Here is a 23,316-nt window from a genome sequence, read left to right on the forward strand (position 1 = left end):
AAGAAAAAGGCGAGATGTGAACATTATTTCCAACAGCCATTCCTCCCTCAACATCTCACTGCCAGGTCAGCATTTTCCTTCAATGATCGCTTCAAATTTCTTCTGCTCTGCTTGTTTTAGGGAAGGCGAGAAGCAGATTTGAGGCTGGAGATACAGATATTTAACCAGGGAGAAGAAATCAAGGGTCACGGGGGCGAGCGCAGCGAGAGGATGATCAGATTGGTTAGAGTAGAGCTGACACGACGGGCTGAATGGCCTACTGCTGCTTTTCCCGCCTCGATTGTACTGCCCTGTGGGCACTCACCGCTGCAGCTCCTCGTCCTGAATCCTCTCGTTGTCCCACATGAAGGCGGCAGCAAAGGCAGCCACCAGCTTGCCGCCAGTGCCCCGGTTCCGGCTGTGGAATCGCCTCCACAGGCTGGTGATCAGGCCCCGGCGGGACCGCTCCGAGTACAGGTTGCTGTACAGCTGCCCGATCTGCTGTGCCCTCCGCAGCCTCTGCCCGGTCACGTAGCTGCACTGACTGGCGAGAATCGACACCAGCTTCTGGCGGGCCACACCCCTCGAGCCGCCGCCGCGATCCCTCAGCCAGCCCAGTGCCCACCGCTGGACGTCACCCGCCCACTTCCTCCAGGCCTCCGGCTCAACTACCTTGCGCCAACCCCCGGGCTGGCTCGAGAAGCAGGCCGAGCGCAGCCACTGCGAGTAGGACTCGCCGAGCGGCGGCTTCGAACGGGCTGAGGGCAGGAGTACGGCTGGCCTCCTCACGGTCAACATGGCACACGCAGCGGGGCCAACCTTCAGCTGCGGACAAAACAGGAGAGTGACAGCAGTCAGCAAGAGCGCTGGAGACACAACGCCCCAGCCGGGGCGAGTCGCAAACGCTGCCCACGGCAGCTATTTTATCTTTGCAACAACCCGCAGGTGGGTCGAGCCCTTTTAATGGCGTAATGGGGACATTCCCTTTGCAAACTGTTGCCAGGGTTCTCCTGCACACAGGCCCTAGCCTTTCTGTGCCCTGCTCCCAATGCTCCTCTAATTATCCCCCTCCTACCCTAATGCCTCTCTCTTGCTGTTTCAACCCTTCTTTAGCAATTCCCTCTCTTTTGGCTCTCTCAATGCCCCTGTCCCCTCCCTCGCCCACTAAACCCTTCTTTACCAATTCTCCCCCTTTGGCTGGCTGAATGTCCCTCTCTCCCTCCCTTCCTCCTTGCCTCCTGTCAATCACCGCACCCACGTGGTGCATCCTCGCGCACCTCGATCTGATTGGCCCGCTCTGCAGAGGGCCCTGCCGCTATTGGTCGAGGGCCCTCCCCGTCAATCAGCGTCAGGCTCCCCCCCCCCCCGTCAATCAGCGTCAGGCTCCGCCCCCTCCCCCACCACGGTGTGGGGACCCAGCAAGTGACCCTGCACCGCCGACCCGGAACGAGCTGGGGCTGATAACATCCTCCCCCACCATCACAACTGATATCCGTATAACACGTGGCTGGGTGGCCGGGGAAAGCGAAGAGAAGGAAAGCGGTTACTGACCGCCAGGAGAAGCGCGAGAGGCACGGGTCATACCTCCAGCGGAAATGAGGAGCCCCGGAACCTGAATATCCGATAACCAGCTGGGAGGAGACGGGGCAATGTGAGCATGCTCAGTGTGTTGGAGAGGCGGGGCAATGTGAGCATGCTCAGTGTGTTGGGGAGGCGGGGCAATGCGAGCATGCTCAGTGTTGGGGAGGCGGGGCAATGTGAGCATGCTCAGTGTTGGGGAGTCGGGGCAATGTGAGCATGCTCCAAGTGCAGGGAGGAAATGGGGCAATGTGAGCATGCTCAGTGTGTTGGGGAGGCGGGGCAATGTGAGCATGCTCAGTGTGTTGGGGAGGCGGGGCAATGTGAGCATGCTCAGTGTGTTGGGGAGGCGGGGCAATGTGAGCATGCTCAGTGTGTTGGGGAGGCGGGGCAATGTGAGCATGCTCAGTGTGTTGGGGAGGCGGGGCAATGTGAGCATGCTCAGTGTGTTGGGGAGGCGGGGCAATGTGAGCATGCTCAGTGTGTTGGAGAGGCGGGGCAATGTGAGCATGCTCAGTGTGTTGGAGAGGCGGGGCAATGTGAGCATGCTCAGTGTGTTGGAGAGGCGGGGCAATGTGAGCATGCTCAGTGTGTTGGAGAGGCGGGGCAATGTGAGCATGCTCAGTGTGTTGGAGAGGCGGGGCAATGTGAGCATGCTCAGTGTGTTGGAGAGGCGGGGCAATGTGAGCATGCTCAGTGTGTTGGAGAGGCGGGGCAATGTGAGCATGCTCAGTGTGTTGGAGAGGCGGGGCAATGTGAGCATGCTCAGTGTGTTGGAGAGGCGGGGCAATGTGAGCATGCTCAGTGTTGGGGAGTCGGGGCAATGTGAGCATGCTCCAAGTGCAGGGAGGAAATGGGGCAATGTGAGCATGCTCAGTGTTGGGGAGTCGGGGCAATGTGAGCATGCTCCAAGTGCAGGGAGGAAATGGGGCAATGTGAGCATGCTCAGTGTTGGGGAGTCGGGGCAATGTGAGCATGCTCCAAGTGCAGGGGCAATGTGAGCATGCTCACTGTGTTGGGGAAGATGGGGCAATGTCAGCATGGTCAGTGTGCAGGAGGAGATGGGACAATGTCAGCATGGTCAGGGTGTTGGGGAGATGGGGCAATGTGAGCATGCCCAGAACAGGATGGGGAGAAGGGGCAGTGAGCATGCTCAAAGTGGAGGAAGATGGTTTGGTCGGGAGTACTTGAGAGATGTCAGATTGAAGTTGAAATATTAACTGTGCATAAATATTGTGAGACCTGTTATAGAGATGTAAAGCACGGAAACAGACCCTTTAACCAGATAACCTAAAAAGTCGAGTCCCATTTGCCAGCTCTTGGCCCCTATCCCTCCACACCCTTCCTATTATTATACACAGCCAGATGCCTTTTAAATGCTGTAATTAGGGGAGAAAGTGAGGTCTGCAGATGCTGGAGATCAAAGTTGAAACTTTATTGCTGGAACAGCACAGCAGGTCAGGCAGCATCCAGGGAACAGGAGATTCGACGTTTCGGGCACAGGCCCTTCTTCAGGAATGAAGAAGGGCCTGTGCCCGAAACGTCGAATCTCCTGTTCCCTGGATGCTGCCTGACCTGCTGTGCTGTTCCAGCAATAAAGTTTCAAATGCTGTAATTATACCAGTCTCCACCACTTCCTCTAGGAGAAAGTGAGGACTGCAGATGCTGGAGACCAGAGTTGAAAAATATGGTGCTGGAAAAACATAGCAGGCCAGGCAGCATCCGAGGTGCAGGAGAATTGACATTTCGGGCATAAGGCCTTCTTCAGGATTCCTGATGAAGGGCTTATGCCCAAAATGTCAATTCTCCTGCTCCTTGGATGCTGCCTGGCCAGCTGTGTTTTTCCAGCGCCACATTTTTCAACTCCACCACTTCCTCTGGCAGCTCATTCGATACACACACCACCCTCTGCGTGAAAAAGTTGCCCCTTACGTCACATTTTTATATTTCCCCTCTCACCTTATGCCCTCTAGTTCTGGACTCCCCCCGTCCCAGGGGAAATACATGTCTATTTATTGCTATCCATGCCCCCTCATGATTTTATAACCTCTGTAAAGTCACTCCCTCAGCCTCCGACACTCCAGGGAAAGCAGCCCCAGCCTATGCAGCCTCTCCCCGTAGCTCAAACCTTCCAACCCTGGCAACATCCTTGTCAATCTTTTCTGAACATTTTCAAGTTTCACAACATCTTTCCGATAGGAAGGAGACCAGAATTGCACGCAATATTCCAAAAGTGGCCAAATGCTGCATCTATCTGCAGCATGCCAGCTTCAATCTCAGTTCATCACATCTCTCAACTGTTTTATCAGCGGAGCAGTTTTGGGGCCTCCGTAGAAGGCTTGGACAGGTGCAAACTCCCAGGGTGGTACTGTGGCACAGTGGTTAGCACTGCAGCCTCACAGCGCCAGAGACCCGGGTTCAATTCCTGCCTCAGGTGACTGTGTGTGTGGAGTTTGCACATTCTCCCTGTCTCAGCATGGGTTTCCTCCCACAATCCAAAAATGTGCAGGTTAGGTGAATTGTCCATGCTAAATTGCCTGTAGTGTTAGGAGAAGGGGTAAATGTAGGGGAATGGGTGTGGGTACGTGGCACTTCAGCGGATCGGTGTGGACTTATTGGGTCGAAGGGCCTGTTTCCACACTGTAAGTAATCTGAATGGGACTAAGCAGAAGAGAAGGAAACTACAAATCCCAGAACGCATTGCGTCAAGGCGCTGAGTGTCACGTTTAGTAGCCAATGAGCGACCTGGGTGCCTTTGACGTGGACCAATAGTAACGATAAGGGGCGGTCCAGAGGCCAGTAAGGGAAAATGGCGGCGGCAGGGAGGATCATATGGTGAAGTGGAGACTCTGTCACTATCAGGTCGTATTGTTAACTCTTCTGACTGAATCAAACAGGTATTAGCTCCTAGTGTCATCTGATGAAAGTATCCAAGAGAAATCAAGCTTTCTCTTGCAGGAGTTGCATAAATAGCCCTAGTAAGGGAAAGTGAGTCAGTTTCACTAAAGGCTGGAAATGCCATGTGATACTCCCTGAGTTGTCCAGTCTGGAAAGGGTGTCTGGATCCAACCTCAGTTAGCCCTCTTTCCACTCCCCCACCCCCAATAATAAAATGTGAGGGGTAACAAGCTGAAGAGACAGAGCTGATCATGAGAGGCTTGGCTATTTTCACTGCTGGCAGGCTGGATGGATTCTGGAATGCAGGTTGGGTCTGAAATGTTGGTGTGATGTGGATTTGGCAGCAGCTCCAGAGAGATGGTGGGGGAGCAGCAGGCGGGGGGGGGGGGGGGGGGAAGGATTGCAATGCCTCCCCAGTGCGATAGCAGGAGGCAGGAATTGACTGCAGTGCTACTCCTGGGTGTTTCCAACATTTTCTCCTTCCTGCGGTTGGATTGCCATCTTCCGCAGGATGTTGCCCCTGTCTTAAGTAAAACCCAACTTTTACTTCCAGGAGGTGACAGCTTGCATTTGTATAGCGCCTTTGAAGGTTGCTTCGTCGTGTGAAATGAGGCATGAATGCAGTTGGGAAGCGGTTTGGAGTCTCAAAGTGGGTGCTGTGGGATGACTTCCTGCTAGTGGAAACTGCAAAGCAGAATGAAGGCTGCGATTCCTTAGATCGCAGAGATGTTAAGACACTGTGGTAAAGCCAATGGTAAGTGTTTGGTAATGCCAAGCTACAGCTTTAACAGCCTTTGGGGCATTTGGTGGGAAGGGCATAAATGTTCTCAAACATATTTCAGTCAATTCAGGCAGTTCTTATTTGCAGACTCACTCTGGGTCAGACCTTTTCCCTGGCCTGGCACCTTTTTAAGTCTGCGACAGGAAATCCCCAGAGTACTGTATGTATTTGCTGTGTCCCGTAGAGGTCACAACAGCCACAACTTCTCTGGAACAGTTATAGAGTCATAGTGATTTAGAGCATGGAAACAGACCCTTCCCCTTCGGTCCAACTCGTCCATGCCGACCAGATATCCCAACCCAATCTAGTCCCACTTGCCGGCACCCAGCCCATATCCCTCCAAACCCTTCCTATTCATATACCCATCCAAATGTCTTTTAAATGTTGCAATTGTACCACCTCCACCACTTCCTCTGGCAGCTCATTCCATACACGTACCACTCTCTGTGTGAAAAAGTTGCCGCTTACGTCCCTTTTATATCTTTCCCCTCTCACCCTAAACCTATGCCCCTCTAGTTCTGGGCTCCCCCACCCCAGGGAAAAGATTTTTGTCTATTTATCCTTTCCATGCCCCTCATGATTTTATAAATCTCAATAAGGTCACCCCTCAGCCTCTGACCCTCCAGGGAAATCTCCTGTATGCAATACTCTGACCAATAAAGGAAAGCATACGAAACTCCGTCTTCACTATCCTACCTACCTGTGACTCCACTTTCAAGGAGCTATGAACCTGCACTCCAAGATCTCTTTGTTCAGCAACACTCCCTAGGACCTTACCATTAAGTGGATAAGTCCTGCTAAGATCTACTTTCCCAAAATGCAGCACCTCACATTTATCTGAATTAAACTCCATCTGCCACTCCTCAGCCCATTGGCCCATCTGAACAAGGTCCCATTGTAATCTGAGGTAACCCTTCTTCGCTGTCCACTACACCTCTGATTTTGGTGTCATCTGCAAACTTACTAACTAAACCTCTTATGCTCACATCCAAATCAGTTGCAGAAATATTCGACCAGTCAACAAGAATTCTGACTTTGCAGAATGGAAAAGGGAAACGGAGGGGGGAAGGATTCCCATCAAGCACCGGGTTCTTTGGTCTCAACTCAACTTTGAAGTCTTGAGGGGCGTTCCCTCCCTCCCTCAGGACATTGTGGGTCAACCCATAGTACGCGGACTGCAGTGATTCAGGAAGGCAACTCACCACCATCTTTTCAAGGGCAACATGGCCATGCCCCATTAGTGAATTTAAAATTAGTGCCTTCCTGATCATGAAAGTGTGGGGAACGTGTTATCAAAGCTGGTTTTTTTTAATGTTTGCTTTGTACCTGTCAACTGGGAGCGGAACTTGGACTGTGAGACGTTTTTCCATGATTGGGCAGCACTTGCTAAACAAATCCAAGTACGTTTCCCGCAACCCTCACAAACGAGACACAGTAATCAGTTGAGCCTGAAACACGGGTCTTATATGCTTGCTGGATTTATTTATATGCAGGAGACCCATTCTCGGCAAACAGCAGCCGTGCGCCATTGTTAACTACCTGGGAACGTGAGGGAACCCGTCTGCTTTCTCACTGGCTCAGCCTGAGCTGACCGGAATCCAGTTGCCACCAATCACTAACCCTTTTCTCTGTGTCTATTAGATTAGGTTCTCTACATTATGGAAACAGGCCCTTCAGCCCAACAAGTCCACACCGCCCCACCGAACAGTAACACACCCAGGCCCATTCCCCTACCCTATACTTATCCCTGACTAATGCACCTAACACGATGGGACAATTTAGCGTGGCCAATCCACCCTAACCTGTACATGAACACTATGGGACAACTTAGCATGGCCAATCCACCCTAACCTGCACATCCCTGAGCACTATGGGTAATTTAGCATGGCCAATCCACCCTAACCTGCACATCTTTGGACTGTGGGAGGAAACCCACACAGACACTGGGAGAATGTGCAAACTCCACACAGACATTCGCCTGAGGCTGGAATCGAATCTGGGTCCCTGGTGCCATGAGGCAGCGGTGCTAACCACCGAGCCACTATGCCGCCCCTTGTTGCGATCGTTTGGACAATTTGGCATTTGTCCTGAAGAAAAGCTTCCATCTTTGCAGCAGTGTTGCAAGTTCATTCACAAAAAGAGCAGCCGTGATCTTATTGAATGGCGGAGCAGGCTTGGGTGGGCTGGAGGGCCTGCTCCTAGTTCTTATGTTCGTTGAGTTGTATCCGTCTCTCTTCTCCTTTTAAGGTGCCCGATGAGGTCTGCCAGTGCACGCACACTCATGTTCTGATGCCTGTTGGGGTCCCTTAGCCTCCTGACAGTTGCCTGAAGAGCCAACAGAGCACGGTCCACCGATTCTTCAACAACAAACCCACGCGTCCAGAAACTCTAGCCATCCTACCATATATCAAATGACTACCAGACTACTCTGACCCCCTTGGCATCGTGGTAGCCCACAAACCTAACAAATGCTACTGATGAACTAAAGGACACTATACCCACGACCAGCAAAATGAGTGTCATTTATAAAATACCGTGCAAGGACTGTAACAGACACTACATTGGACAGACAGGCAGGAAACTAGCCACCAGGATACACAAACACCAATCAGCCATCAGAAGATATGACCCACTATCACTAGTATCCTTACGTACAGACGAAGATGGAACCACTTCGACTGGGTCAACACACCCATCCTGGGACAGGCTAAACAGAGACGTGCACGAGAATTCCTCGAAACCTGGCATTCCAACGGGAACTCGATCAACAAACACATCGATTTGGACTGCATTTACCAACCTCTGAGAAGCAGAACCGGAAATGATGTCCCCCACTACAACAGCCCAAGACGGATAAGCGAGACAGAACACCAGCGCTTCACCCGAGGCTCACTGTCGATGTTACTGAGCACGGTGATGTAACATCTGCGAACAGACCGTCAGCTTAGCCAGCAAACTTCCGACTGGGACCTCAACCTGAGCTACCAGTCTTCTCCAAAATCGCAGAAGGTAGGCGTCCCAGCAAGCTATGACAATATCGTTCAAATGTCAACACGGAACGTTCTGTCTTGTGCCGATCTAGGACTTGGATTGGTTTTGTAATTGGAGTGTCTTTACCCGAACCGACACAGCCACGTTCACTCTGATGGTGTGAACGGTTAGGTTTCTGGGCTTGGGACGAATGTGGCTCCTCCTTCCACCGTTTTGACCTCTCCCCTCTCCGCAGGCTCACTCTGCGCCCGGAGCTGCTTTTCCTACCTGGCGCTTTCTGCGCCTGCGATGTCGGTAACTATATTTTTTTCCCACTGACGCCGTCCACCATCTGCACGGGAGCCATACCAGGGCAGTGTCCGGGAAACAAGCGATTGCCGAGAAAGGTGGTGTGAAAACGAGTGGCGCTCGGGCCCAGTTAACATGATGACGGCAGTGAAATCTGGCTAGAAATTTGTCTGGGGTGGGCTAAAGCGTTGCTGTGGGGTTTAAGAGCCTGGTCAGAGAGTCCCAGGGCACAGAGACAGGCCCTTTGGCCCAACCAGTCCATACTGGCCAAATTGTCCGTCCACATTCACCCCATTTCCCTGCATTTGGCCTACTTCCTGCTAATCCTTTCCTATCTGTGCATTTGTCCGAATGCCTTTTAAATATTGTTAATGCATCGACCACCTCCACTGTCACCTCATTCCATGTGCGTACCACCCTCTGTGTAAAAACATTGCGCCTCAAGTTCCCTTTTATTCTTTCCCCTCTAACCTTAAACTGATGCCCTCCAATCCTTGATTCCCCAACTCTGGGGGGAAAAAAGACTGAGTGCGTTCACCCTATCCATGCCTCTCATGGTCTTCAACAACTCTATAAGATCCCCCCCCTCGGTCTCCTGCGCTCTAAAGAAAAACAAAAATCCTAGCTTGACCAACCTCTCCGTGTGGCTAAGACCCTGGTGTCCTGGCAACATCCTTGTAAATTTCTTCTGCCCTCTTTCCAGTTTAATATAGTCCTTCCGATAACAAGGTCTTGTTCGTTTTCAGATGTTTAAAGTCCCTACTACGGACAGATCTTGGCGTGTGGCTGTTTAAGTGATGACTTGCACGTTATCCACTTTAAACACGGGCGGCACGGTGGCTCAGTGGTTAGCACTGCTGTCTCACAGCACCAGGGTCCCAGGTTTGATTCCGGCCTCGGGTGACTGGGAGAATGTCTGTGTGGAGTTTGCACAATGTCTGCGTGGGTTTCCCTCTGGATGTGCTGGTTTCCTCCCACAGATCAAAGATGTGCAGGTCAGGGTGAATTGGCCATGCTAAATTACCCATAGTGCCCAGGGATGCGCAGGTTAGGGTGGATTGGCCGTGCTAAATTACCCATAGTGCCCAGGGATGCGCAGGTTAGGGTGGATTGGCCGTGCTAAATTACCCATAGTGCCCAGGGATGCGCAGGTTAGGGTGGATTGGCCGTGCTAAATTACCCATAGTGCCCAGGGATGCGCAGGTTAGGGTGGATTGGCCGTGCTAAATTACCCATAGTGCCCAGGGATGCGCAGGTTAGGGTGGATTGGCCGTGCTAAATTACCCATAGTGCCCAGGGATGCGCAGGTTAGGGTGGATTGGCCGTGCTAAATTACCCATAGTGCCCAGGGATGCGCAGGTTAGGGTGGATTGGCCGTGCTAAATTACCCATAGTGCATAGTGCTCAGGGATGTGCAGGTTAGGGTGAATTGGCCATGCTAAATTACCCATAGTGTTAGCTGCATTAGTCAGAGGGAAATGGGTCTGGGTGGGTTACTCTTCGGAGGGTCGTTGTGGACCTGTTGGGCCGAAGGGCCTGTTTCCACACTGTAGGGAATCTAATCTAAACAAAACCTCCAGGGTGTCATTGCTCCTCATGTCATTTTTAAATCTTTTAAATCTGAAAAGTATGCCCCCTAATTTTAAACTCCCCCAACCCTTGGCGAAAGAACCGTTGCCATGCATCTTCACTCTGCCCCTCATGATTTTATTAACCTCAACCTCCCACGCTCCATTGAAAAAACTCCCAGCCTTTCCAGTCTTTTTTTTTTAATATACCTCAACCCCTCCATTCCCACCAACATCTCTGAACCCTCTCCAGCTCAGTAATATCTTTACTATAACAGGGCGACCAGAACTGCACACACAACTCCAGAAAAGGCCTCACCACATGGACCAGGCCCTGAACAGCCTCAACCTGACGTCCGACTCCTGGACTTAAAGGTCTGAGCAATCGAGGCGAGCGTGCTGAATGCCTTCTTAACCTCCCTGTCTAACTGTGACACAAATTGCAAAACATTATGTAGCCGGACGCCTGGATCTCTGGCGTACAGCACAACCCGTTAATTGTATAAGTCCTGCCCTTGAGTGTTGTACCAAAATGCAATTAGACCTCACATTTATCCAAATTCAACTCCATATGCCATTCCTCAGCCCAGTGCCATGTCGGGCCAGACTGGATAAAGGTGGAGATCGTTAGTTAAATGGATGGCTTTTAGTTTATATTAGACAGTTTCATGACAATTACAAAGACGAGGTTAAAATCCTCGATTTATTATTCGAATTTAACTCATACCTTGGTGGGATTTGTACCCAAATGCCCCTTGATATTCAGCCAGGATCTCTGAATTACTCGCCCAGTGACATTCCCACTGTATCTCTTAGGTTTCTCTGAGAGATCGATTGTCAGGTAACACAATGAGAGGGTTCAGGGGCACTCACCCTTCACAAATTGATGTCCTTCCTTTTCTCTTTCAGACAGAGTTTCGGAAGAGGAAGTTGCCATTGACAGCTCTCCCAGAGTTTCCTTTCTGGACAGAACCATCCCAGGTTGCAGTTTGGAGCTGAGCAAAGGGAGCTGGAGGCAAGGTGGAATCCAGCTCTGGCTCCTGCTGCACAATAAAAGCTAGAAATACAGTGTGGTGTGGGTTTCATTACTGTCAGGGCAAACAGCTGGCTGGAGAGAGATACTGAATACACATCCAGCCCTGCACGAAAGAAATCAGTCAAATGAATCACTGAATCCCTACAGTCTGTAAGCAGGCTGTTCGGCCCATCAAGTCCACACCAACCCTCCAGACGGCATCCCACCCAGACCCACTAATGCTGTAACTTTGCATTTCCCCATGGCTAACCTACACATCTCTGGACAATACGGGCAATTAAGTACGGCCAATCCACCCTAACCTGCACATCCCTGAGCACTATGGGTAATTTAGCACGGCCAATCCCGAATCTTCTGTTCCCTAGATGCTGCCTGACCTGCTGTGCTGTTCCAGCAATAAAGTTTCACCCATGGCTAACCTGCACATCTCTGGACAATACGGGCAATTAAGTACGGCCAATCCACCCTAACCTACACATCCCTGAGCACTATGGGTAATTTAGCATAGCCAATCCACCCTAACCTGCACATCCTTGAGCACAATGGGCAATTTAGCACAGCCAATCCACCCTATCCTGTGCATCCCTGAACAATATGGGTAATTTAGCACAGACCATCCACTCTAACCTGCACATCCCTGAGCACTATAGGTAATTTAGCATAGTCAATCCACCTGAACCTGCACATCCCTGAACACTCTGGGTAATTTAGCATGGCCAATCCACTCTAACTACACATTGTTGGACTGTGGGAGGAAACCGGAGCACCCGGACGAAACCCATGCAGACATGAGGGGGGAGAATGTGCAAACTCTGCACAGACAGTTGCCCGAGGCTGGAATTGGAGCCGGGTCCCTGGCACCGCGAGGCAGCAGCGCTAGCCATTGTGACACCATTGTCACAGCTCATCCTGTAAGCCATGGGGAATATTCCTCCCCCCCCCCCCCATAGTCATTAAATACAGTTATCCGAACATCAATTATCTGAATTTCGGATTATCCAAACAAGATCTCAAGGTCCTGTAAAAACATTCTTCGTTATCCGAACAGTTAGCTGTCTGAACAAAAGACTCCTTGCCTTTATCGACTGGATAATCGAGGTTGTTCTGTACTCACCTCTGCATTTCAAACCCTTCCACTAAACTCTTTGCACAAAAAGTCTTGAGCAGCGTGGCCGTGCAGTGCCAGCAGATGGCGCCTGATGCCCTGGGGACGGGCGGGACAATGAGCAGAAATACACAGACCTCCCGTCTCCAATGGCCAGTGGTGGGAGTACCCTGGCTGCTTCAAGGGATTGCAATTTGGCCTTGGTAGAACTGAACTGCCCCAGTCATTGCTGAATTGAGGCACGTTCCCAAGGGTCCTGGGCAGGACTTAAAATTCAAATGATAATTTCCAGCCAATCAACGCAACTTTTCTGCTGCGGGATGAATCATTGACTTGTTTTAATTGGAACGTTTGTTGAACAGAACCCAAGTGTTGGAAACTTACATCAGAACAAATGCAAGAATCAAACAGTCACGACAATTTATACCACAAGACAATGTGAACTATTAGGTAGAAATATAAGGTGTTGTGAGTGTTTGAAATTGGGCATTCTTGCATTTATCCTGTTGGTAATCCTTGATGAGTCTCACTATTCAGTGACACTCAAGACACAATTTATTCTGCAGGTACAAAGGTGAATTGTTAGATATAAGTTTGCTGTGATCATTGAAATTTGGCATTCTTGTCTGTGTCCTGATGAGTGTGTCCCTTTGTCATAGAGTCACAGAGATGCACAGCACGGAAACAGACCCTTTGGTCCAACCCGTGCATGCTGACCCAGATATCTCAACCCAATCTAGTCCCACCTGCCAGCACCCGGCCCATATCCCTCCAAACCCTTCCTATTCATATACCCATCCAGATGCCCCTTAAATGTTGCAATTGTACCAGCCTCCACCACATCCTCTGGCAGCTCATTCCACACACGTACCACCCTCTGTGAGAAAAAGTTGCGCCTTAGGTCTCTTTTATATCTCTCACCCTAAACCTATGCCCCTCTAGTTCTGGACTCACCCACCCCAGGGAAAAGATTTGTCTATTCACCCTATCCAAGCCCTCTCATGATTTTATAAACCTCTATAAGGTCACCCCTCAGCCTCCGACGCTCCAGGGAAAACACAGCCGCAACATGACCTCCCAACTCCTGTACTCAATACTCTGACCAATAAAGGAAAGCATACCAAACGCTGCCTTCACTATCCTATCTACCTGCGACTCCACTTTCAAGGAGCTATGAACTTGCACTCCAAGGTCTCCTTGTTCAGCAACACTCCCCAGGACCTTACCATTAAGTGTATAAGTCCTGCTAAGATTTGCTTTCCCAAAGTTCTATTCTGGCTGACTACCACTGGCCTTGACTTTATGACCGCTGTGAGGGCAGTACAGTGGCTCAGTGGTTAGCACTGCTGCCTCACCGCGCCAGGCCTCAGCCTCGGGCGACTGTCTGCATGGAGTTTGCACATTCCCTCCCCATATCTGCGTGAATTTCCTCTGGGTGCTGTATAGAGTTACACAGCATGGAAACAGACCAGAGGGTAGTGTGCGAATGGAACGAGCTGCCAGAGGAAGTGGTGGAGGCTGGTGCAATTACAGCATTTAAAAGGCATCAGGATGGGTATATGAGTAGGAAAGGTTAATAGGCATATGGGCCAAGTGCTGGCAAATGGAACTAGATCAGTTTAGGTTGGCATGGACAAGTTCCTCCCACAATCCAAAGCTGTGCAGGTTAGGGTGGATTGGCCGTGCTAAATTACCCCATAGTGCTCAGTGATGTGCAGGTTAGGGTGGATTGGCCATGCTAAATTACCCATAGAGCTCAGGGATGTGCAGGTTACGGTGGATTGGCCATGCTAAATTATCCATAATGTTTAGGATGTGCAGGTTAGGGTAGATTGGCCGTGCTAAATTACCCAATCCACCCTAACCTGCATATCCTAAACACTATGGATAATTTAGCATGGCAAATCCACCCTAACCTGCACATCCCAGAGCTCGATGGGTAATTTAGCATGGCCAATCCACCGTCACCTGCACATCTTTGGACCATGGGAGGAAACCAGAGCACCCGGAGAAAACCCACGCAGACACGGGGAGTGTGCAAACTCCACACCGACAGGCGCCTGAAGGTGGAATCGAACCCGGGCCCCTGGCGCCGTGAGGCAGCGGTGCTGACCACTGAGCCCACCGTGCTGGCCTTTTTCTCAAACTCACCAGCACACATCCTCGCCGAGTTTCGAGTCGTCCTCCGCCAGAAACGTTTTCGCCAGGATCAGGAGCACCTGAAAAACAGGAGAGGGAAGAGTTGAACGCGGCATTTCTCAAGGGCGAGGCTTGCGGGACAAGGCCTCGCCTGAGCTTTTGTTGCTGCAGGCCAGGTTCACGAGAGGGTCAGGTCAAGACCCGCAAGTACGCAATCACCCAGGCCTTCGCTCGGCGATGGCTGTGTTTCTTACAGCTCCAGAAGCAGACTGGAGCTGTTGGCAGGTGTGGTCTGCCGATTTTGGTCGAGACGCCTTTGGCATGTTTTTCTTCACTTTGACGGGAGGCCAATTTATAAGTGCCTGAGCAAACCGAAATAACCAACAACAGCAGCTTCAGACTTCTTGAAATCGATTGCGGGACTCAGGCTCCGAAAGGCACTCATTCAGGGCGAAGGAAGGGCTGGTTTACCGGGTGCACACAAAAAAACAGAAGGCGCGACGTCTGAGGCGCGCGACGGTGTTTCCGATGTATTTCTATGGCTTCTGGCAAACATCGAGGCGGGTCTGGGAGGAAAAGCAGGATTGTTGACGTCCTGAAGTAACCGCCGACTGGAAATGTTCCCAAATCAGAGCAGGAGGAGGCCACTCAGCCCCTCCAGCCTGCTCCGCCATTCGACGTGATCGTGGGTTGATCGTCCGACTCGGTCTCCTGTTCCCGCTTCCTCCCCTTCAGCCCCAAGAGTTGTGTCCACCTGAAAACATTCAGTGTCTGCGGCTTTCTGCGGCAGAGATTTCCACCCCTCTCTGGGTGATGACATTTCTCCTCATCTCAGTCCTAAATGGCCTGCCCCACATCCGTAAGACTCCGCAGTCATTGGGAACATCCTGCGTTTCCCCTGCCTCGTCCATGTTAGCATTTGGTAGGCCTCAATGAAAGCCTCACCTACCCCATTCGGATTATTGTAATCCTAACCGGCCCAGTCTCTCTTCAGATGTCAAGGCCTGCCATTCCCAGAAACCTGGTAAACCTTTGTCACGTTAGAACATAGAAAGGTACAGCACAGAACAGGCCCTTTGGCCCACGACGTTGTGTCACACTCCCTCCATCATCAGAACATCCTTTCTCAGACAAAGAGAGCCCAAACCGCCCGTCCACAGTCCTCCAGGGCGGAGGCTTCCCCCTGTCCGTCCCTGCTCCTCTCGCCACGGAGGGCCCAACGCCCCAGAGGCCCTTCCTCACCGCCCGCTGCTCCTGCAAGGCTGGCTTTCAGCCAGTGGGGTAGGAGGGACACCCAGGTCGCGTGGCATCTCTCCCCACCTCCCCCCCCCCCACTTTCCCTGAATGGCCTCCCTGTTTCTGCTGGCTGAGTGGAGAACCTCCCATCACTCCACATTAACCTGCATTGACTCATGCATTTGCCTACCCATGCAGCTTGTCTCCGTCACCCTGAGGCATCTCCGCATCCTCCTCACAGCTCACCCACCTGGCTCCAAACTACATTTCATTCCCTCACCTATATTGCTAATAGGTTAGACCCAAGCGTATATCCCGGCTGTACAGCCCCCAGCTCCCTCGTCACTACCAGCCACTTACAAAAAGACCTGTGGACTTGGAGGGCAGTGAACCTTTTCCCTGGCTCTTCACACAGGCAACATTACCTGGATGGCGCGTTTACCTGGTGTCTTCGACAGAATGGAAACGACCTTGGCGCCTTGTTGGAGAATGGTCAAAGGGTCACCTGACGGCGAGCGGCAAACGTTAGCTCAGCCGACCCGGTCAAAGAGCACGGCTTTGAGCAGCGTCTGAACCGTCGCAGGAGCGCGGCATCGGGGGAGTTGGGCCCCAAGCAGCTGAAGGCAGACCCGCCAATGGCAGAGGCATGAACCACGGGGAAGGGGTGGGGCAGGAGGAGACTCCAGAGACAGGGAAGGCACTGAGAACCAAGAACGAGAGGATGCCCCTGTGCATGTCTCCCGGGAACAGGCAACAGTGCACCTCAATCGAAAGCCACAAAGTGTCTGACCGATGCCCGTAGTTGGCATCAACTCTTGGCACGTGTCCTCTTTCTGAGAAGGAATGCAAGGTCGAATCGCCCAGATTCGTTTTGTTTTGGCAAGGGGAGGCCAAATAGTTCCAAAGTCCTGAAGAAGGAGACAGAAACGTCTCTTTGTTAAGTGTGTCCAGAAATAATGTGCTCACAGTCATCTTCCAGGGAAATGCGGGCATGAGATAACTGGCGTGGCGTGTGTCCAGTGCCATTTTTAAGTTGCAAGCTGGCCTTATGCCCGTGGTCTGGCTTTGCGCATTCCCTTGATCTGAGGCAGTACGGTGTGTGGTAATTTAAGAAGCAAGTAATTGACTTTGCAATAAGCAGTACAAATGGTGATTGTTCGAATGTTTTGTTAAAAATTCGCTTGCAAGATATGGGCATCGCTGGCTGGGCTAGCATTTACCGTCCATCCCTAACTGACCTGGACAGGGTAGGGGATGAGCTGCACTCCTTGGGGAGTCAGAACACCTCAGTGGTGTTAGGGGAGGGAGTTGACCCAGCGACACTGAAGGGACAACGAGATATTCCCCAAGTCAGGATGGCGTGTGTGTGTGTGTCGGGGGAGGGTTTGGAGGGGAACCGGCAGAGGGCGGCTGTCCTTCTGGACTGTTCGAGGTCACGAGTTGTGGTTTACATTTTTTTTTCGCTGATGACTGCTGGACGACAAAGCCTTGGGGACAAGGCTCCCTTTTGCTGAGCTTCTCGTTTTTTTTATCCCCCCCCCACCCCCGATGTTCATTGAGTCTCACGTGAGGACAGCCACAAGTTTGAACTCGCTGAGAGCTGACAAGCGGAAACAGCTGCGGTCTCCGCGTAAAACAGAGAGTGCTGGCTCACGAGAGGACGTACCACGCCACTCAGATCACTCTGCACTCGCACTGTCACCAGCGACATGCTCACACACACAGTGCCCGTATGACTGAGACAGCACATTTTGTGACGAGCAAGCTTGCTATGACATCTGTAAACTGCGCCCTCGTTTCTCAGGCGATTTTGTTTCCAATTTGACAAATCCATTCCTTTCGAAAGGTGAATGTTTTGCATTCCACTGTTGCGTCAAGGTTTTGCCACAGAGTAACCCTCGGGCAGCGGAATTTCTGCTCCGTGTCCCGTACTGAGAAAGAGGAGTGTGTTTCCCGGGACTCACTGGAGTTGATTAAAGCTGGTGTTGTGGAAACATATGGTGGGGGGGGGGGGGGGGGTGGGAGGTGCTTGACAGGGTAATTAATGCAGAGAGGTTGTCTCCCACTGAAGAGAGAGAAAGAGAGGAATTTCTTCTCTGAAATTCTCCGCCCCACACAGAAGGGAACCCTGGGTTATGAAGGAAAGGCAGGAGGGTGCACTTGAGGATGAAGGAGATGAGCCATCATCTCATCCGTCAGCAGAAAAGACTCCACAGGATGCTTCTGTGGCGCGCTCACCACAAGGACAGTGTCCCAACCATGACCAGGCGCTTCCCGACAAGGCAAAAGTCACAGCCACATACCGTCAGCGGCTGTGTCATCGGCGACTTGCTGTTTGTGTCACCCTTGTCTCTGAGTCACAAAGTCCCTGGGCTGGGTTCCTCTCCAGGGCTTGAGACACAAACATCCAGTGCAGACTGATAAGAGTCGCGCAGCACGGAAACAGACTCTTCGGTCCCACCCGTCCATGCCGACCCAGATATCCCAAACTGAATTGGTCCCATTTGCCAGCACTTGGCCCATATTCCTCTAAACCCTTCCCATTCGCGTCCCCATCCAGATGCCTTCTGAATGCTGTCATTGTACCAGCCTTCACCATATCCTCTGGCAGCTCATTCCACACACGCACCACCCTCTGGGTGAAAACGTTACCCCTCCTGTATCAGTCTTTCCCCTCTCACCTTAAACCTGTGCCCCTCTAGTTCTGGACTCCCCCACCCCAGGGGGAAAAGACCTTGTCTATTTACCCTACCCATGCCCCCTCATGATTTTATAAACCTGTATTAGGTCACCCCCTCAGCCTCCGACGCTCCAGGGAAAACAGCCCCAGCCTGTTCAGCCTCTCCCTGTAGCTCTAACCCTCCAACCCTGGCAATGTCCTGGTCGATCTTTCCTGCAGCCTTTCAAGTTTCACAACATGCTCACGTTAAACTGAGGCCACCCTGTGCCCGCTCAGGATATTGCTAGAGATCCTGCGATTCTATTTTGAAGAGGGACCCCCAATCCCCCCCCCGGTCAACATTTCCCCCTCAATCAACAGCCTGGAAGCAGAGGGTCTGCCAAGTGCTGGAGGTCAGAGCTCGCGACACGCAATTTGGCGCACGCCACAGCGACTAAACTTCAAAGCACTACTTCATCAGAGACATTCGCAGCTTAAGCAAAACAAAAAGGCGCTACGTCAATGCAATCCCTCCTTTGGCAGCATTGAAGCAGCAGGTTGGGCAGCGGTCATGGCTGGTGTTAGAAACGAGAACACGCGTAATTAACCAACAGATCAATATTGGACGTTAAAGATTAACTGCGCTCTCGGAGGGAGGGGGATACCTGAGGCAGCAATCAGACCCCCCGCTTTGGGGCAACGGGCCCAGCACCGTGTCCAATCCCACGCGGGCTGGGCGAAAACACCCCTCTCTGATCGCAGGACGCTAGCACTGAACACAGAGTGAGTCCAGAGGTCAGGGAGAGGCAGGGTTCCAGATTCCCAGAGGGGTGGTTCACCAGAGACAGCGCTAAAGCTGCGGGCCATAGCACGTGGATCAGGGACAGGAGACAACAGCAGAGAGAAAACCTCCGAGAGGTCAAAAAGGCATCTGGCACGCTTCACTTCATTGGCTGGTGCACTGAGTCTCGGGGCTGGGAGGTCATGTTGCAGCTGCACAGGACATTGGTTAAGCCGCGTTTGGAATATTGTGCGCAATTCTGGGGTCTCCCAGCTACAGGAAAGATGTTGTTAAACATGAAAGGGTTCGGAAAAGATTGACAAGGATGTTGGCGGATTATCAAGCAGGTGTCAAAGCAGTTTTGTTCCCATAGTTTCAGCATGGCTAATTGTTTTCAGTTCCTGGATAAATTTGTCCTTGTCTTTAATAGCTTATTCCAGACAGAGCTATTGCTGCTACTTTTCACATGTCACAGTTCGCATGGCCAATTCACCCTCACCTGCACATTTTTGGACTGTGGGAGGAAACCAGAGCACCCGGAGGAAGCCCACGCAGACACAGGGAGAATGTGCAAACTCCCACACAGACAGTCACACGAGGCTGGAATTGAACCCAGGTCTCTGGCACTGTGAGGCAGCAGTGCTAACCACTGTGCCACCCATTATAGGTTGAATAGGCTGGGGCTGTTTCCCTGTAGTGTCAGAGGCTGAGGGGTGACCTTATAGAGGTTTATAAAATCATGAGAGGGCATGGATAGGGTAAATAGGTCTTTACGCTGGGGTGGGGGAATTCATAATTAGAGGTTTAAGGTGTGAGGGTAAAGACTTACAAGAGACCTAAGGGGCAACTTTTTCACACAGAGGGTGGTACGTGTATGGAATGAGCTGCCAGAGGAAGTGGTGGAGGCTGGTACAATTACAGCATACAAAAGGCATCTGGATGGGGACATGGATAGGTAGGGTGTGGAGGGATAAGGGACAAATGCTGGCAAATGGTACTAGATAAATTTAGGATATCTGGGTCGGCATGGACGAGTTGGGCCGAAGGGTCTGTTTCCGTGCTCTTATGACTCTGTTACTTAGCAGGTCTGCACCTGAAGACAGCAGTCAGCGTCCGAAAGTGTGGACGCTGGAAAAGCACAGCAGGTCAGGGGCAGCATCCGAGGAGCAGGAGAATCAACGGTTCGGGCATAAGCCCTTCATCAGGCTTGCAAACATTCTCACAGCTCGTCTTTTCCAAGACCACTCGAGGGTGGGTGCGATGTGTTCGACTTCAGGACTTCAACAATTGTTCATGGATTGAACAAAGCAGCGAATGATGAACTGTGACATGTGAAAAGTAGCAGCAATAGCTCTGTCTGGAATAAGCTATTAAAGACAAGGACAAATTTATCCAGGAACTGAAAACAATTAGCCATGCTGAAACTATGGGAACAAAACTGCTTTGACACCTGCTTGATAATCCGCCAACATCCTTGTCAATCTTTTCCGAAGCCTTTCATGTTTAACAACATCTTTCCTGTAGCTGGGAGACCCCAGAATTGCGCACAATATTCCAAACGCGGCTTAACCAATGTCCTGTACAGCTGTAACATGACCTCCCAGCCCCGAGACTCAATGCACCAGCCAATGAAGTGAAGCGTGCCAAATGCCTTTTTGACCTCTCGGAGGTTTTCTCTCTGCTGTTGTCTCCTGTCCCTGATCCACGTGCTATGGCCCGCAGCTTTAGCGCCGTCTCTGGTGAACCACCCCTCTGGGAATCTGGAACCCTGCCTCTCCCTGACCTCTGGACTCACTCTGTGTTCAGTGCTAGCGTCCTGCGATCAGAGAGGGGTGTTTTCGCCCAGCCCGCGTGGGATTGGACACGGTGCTGGGCCCGTTGCCCCAAAGCGGGGGTCTGATTGGTGCCTCAGGTATCCCCCTCCCTCCGAGAGCGCAGTTAATCTTTAACATCCAATATTGATCTGTTGGTTAATTACTTTGTGTTATTTAAAGTTACTTTGTGTTGATGTACCCTCAATAGTGGGGTGGGGAAAGAGGCCGACTTGTACCCACAAGTCTTACCTGACAACCATGACACTGCTAGCTGACCGATTTCCTGTCCCATCCACATTTCTGGCCTGAAAACAACTCTCCCGGCTCATGAGCTGAGGGTCCCCAGCACTCCTGAGTAAAGACATCTCCCCTGTTCTCAGTCCGATATGCTCAACACTTTATTAGAGTTGTAGTCATGGAGATGTACAGCATGGAAACAGACCCTTCGGTCCAACCCGTCCATGCCGACCCAGATATCCCAACCCAATCTGGTCCCACCTGCCAGCACCCGGCCCATATCCCTCCAAACCCTTCCTATTCATATACCCATCCAAATGCCTCTTAAATGTTGCAATTGTACCAGTCTCCACCACTTCCTCTGGCAGCTCATTCCATACACGTACCACCCTCTGCGTGAAAAAGTTGCCCCTTAGGTCCCTTTTATATCTTTCCCCTCTCACCCTAAACCTATGCCCATCTAGTTCTGGGCTCGCCCACCCCAGGGAAAAGACTTTGTCTATTTACCCGATCCATGTCCCCTCATGATTTTACAAACCTCTATAAGGTCACCCCTCAGCCTCCGACGCTCCAGGGAAAACAGCCTGGCCTGTTCAGCCTCTCCCTGTAGCTCAAATCCTCCAACCCTGGCAACATCCTTGTAAATCTTTTCTGAACCCTTTCAAGTTTCACAACATCTTTCCGATAGGAAGGAGACCAGAATTGCACACAATATTCCAACAGTGGCCTAACCAATGTCCTGTACAGCCGCATCATGACCTCCCAACTCCTGTACTTGTTCAGCAACACTCCCTAGGACCTTCCCATTAAGTGTATAAGTGCTGCTAAGATTTGCTTTCCCAAAATGCAGCACCTCACATTTATCTGAATTAAACTCCATCTGCCACGTCTCAGCCCATTGGCTCATCTGGTCCAGATCCTGTTGTAATCTGAGGTAACTGTCTTCGTTGTCCACCATACCTCCAATTTTGGTGTCATGTGCAAACTTACTAACTGTCCCTCTTATGCTCACATCCAAATCATTTATGTAAATGATGAAAAGTAGTGGACCCAGCACTGATCCTTGTGGCACTGCACTGATCACAGGCCTCCAGTTTGAAAAACAACCCTCTACCACCACCCTCTGTCTTCTACCTTTGAGCCAGTTCTGTATCTAAATGGCTAGTTCTCCCTGTATTCCATGAGATCTAACCTTGCTAACCAGTCTCCCATGGGGAACCTTGTCGAACGCCTTACTGAGCTCCATGTAGATCACATCTACCACGCTGCCCTCTTTAATCCTCTTTGTTACTTCTTCAAAAAACTCATCTGGGACTGCGTCCATGTTTGAAACTCTCCAGCCCGTGTGCCCACAAGTCACACCCGCGAAGAATTTCAGATATTTCGCTGAGAACACGCACCATTTTTCGAAACACCAGCAACATTTAACAAGAGCGGGTGGGAGGTTAGATTCCAACTTCGTTCTTTTTAAAAATTTTGGAGTGAACGTAGTGGCAAGAGTCAACTCTCCGCACAAAGGATAAAACGAGGACGTCAAGATCGATAGTACGTTCGACAAATTAAAAGGTTGTAAAAAAAACATCTGAAAAAGATTCAATTTCGCACGATTCCTCTCAGCCCCGCAATTTTCTTCAGAAAACCCGAATCTCGACGACCAGTTATCGCGTGAACGCTCTGTGCTCAAGGCTCAGACTGAGGTAGCTACAACTGGTCCTTTTCAATAACCCTCTGTGCAGTCATCAGACAGTATTTTCCCTGCAGCTAATATCTTCCTCAAGACATCTAAAACAAACGGCAAACTGAACTCAATCAGCCCTCAATTTCAAAGCAAGAACAGGTTGGTTATCCTTTATCTGAACATCCAAGATGACCTAAAAAAAAACGAAAGGTATTTTCAAAGACGGGTCTGAGTTTGGGACCTTTGGAACAGCCCAGAACAGGCCTTGTTGGACATTACGGGTGCACAGTGGCTCGCACTGCTGCCTCACAGCGCCAGGCCGGGTTCGATCCCGCCCTCAGGTGACGGTCTGTGTGTGGAGTTTGCACATCCTCTCTGTGCCTGCCTGAGTTTTCTCTGGTTTCCTCCCACAATCCACAGATATGCAGGTTAGGGTGGATTGGCCATGCTAAATTACCCATAGTGTTCAGGGATGTGCAGGTTAGGGTGGATTGGCCATGCTAAATTGCCCATAGTGTTCAGGGATGTGCATGTTAGGGTGGATTGGC

General features: G+C 51.2%; 1 protein-coding gene, 1 long non-coding RNA gene and 1 other non-coding gene across 12 annotated transcripts; 2 read left to right on the top strand and 1 right to left on the bottom strand.

Annotated features, from left to right (window-relative positions):
• Positions 1-282: 282 nt before the first annotated feature.
• Positions 283-17,921, bottom strand: LOC122543188 (stAR-related lipid transfer protein 7, mitochondrial-like). Its single transcript, XM_043681621.1, has 3 exons — positions 17,903-17,921; positions 14,376-14,443; positions 283-804 (listed from the first exon to the last, which is right to left on the bottom strand). Exon 3 carries the CDS (start codon positions 775-777, stop codon positions 301-303), a length of 477 nt encoding a protein of 158 aa, XP_043537556.1. The 5' UTR covers positions 778-804; positions 14,376-14,443; positions 17,903-17,921; the 3' UTR covers positions 283-300.
• Positions 1,346-11,151, top strand: LOC122543189. 10 transcript variants are annotated; one of them, XR_006309945.1, is made up of 5 exons: positions 1,346-1,630; positions 5,009-5,209; positions 7,484-8,245; positions 10,362-10,458; positions 10,993-11,151. It is a non-coding gene; the product is annotated as an uncharacterized LOC122543189 (long non-coding RNA). The 10 variants fall into 10 exon arrangements; XR_006309942.1 differs by having other exon boundaries at positions 1,347-1,630; positions 5,034-5,209; XR_006309943.1 differs by lacking the exon at positions 1,346-1,630 and adding an exon at positions 4,159-4,454.
• Positions 5,320-5,456, top strand: LOC122543246. The gene has a single exon (XR_006309971.1). It is a non-coding gene; the product is annotated as a small nucleolar RNA SNORA77 (small nucleolar RNA).
• Positions 17,922-23,316: the final 5,395 nt, after the last annotated feature.

Source organism: Chiloscyllium plagiosum, chromosome 42 (assembly GCF_004010195.1).
Source record: "Chiloscyllium plagiosum isolate BGI_BamShark_2017 chromosome 42, ASM401019v2, whole genome shotgun sequence".
NCBI classification, from domain to species: domain Eukaryota; kingdom Metazoa; phylum Chordata; class Chondrichthyes; order Orectolobiformes; family Hemiscylliidae; genus Chiloscyllium; species Chiloscyllium plagiosum.

Bases quoted from the DNA above. Each gene is read 5' to 3' on its own strand.
- LOC122543188 (XM_043681621.1), bottom strand. From the start codon at position 777: ATGTTGACCGTGAGGAGGCCAGCCGTACTCCTGCCCTCAGCCCGTTCG.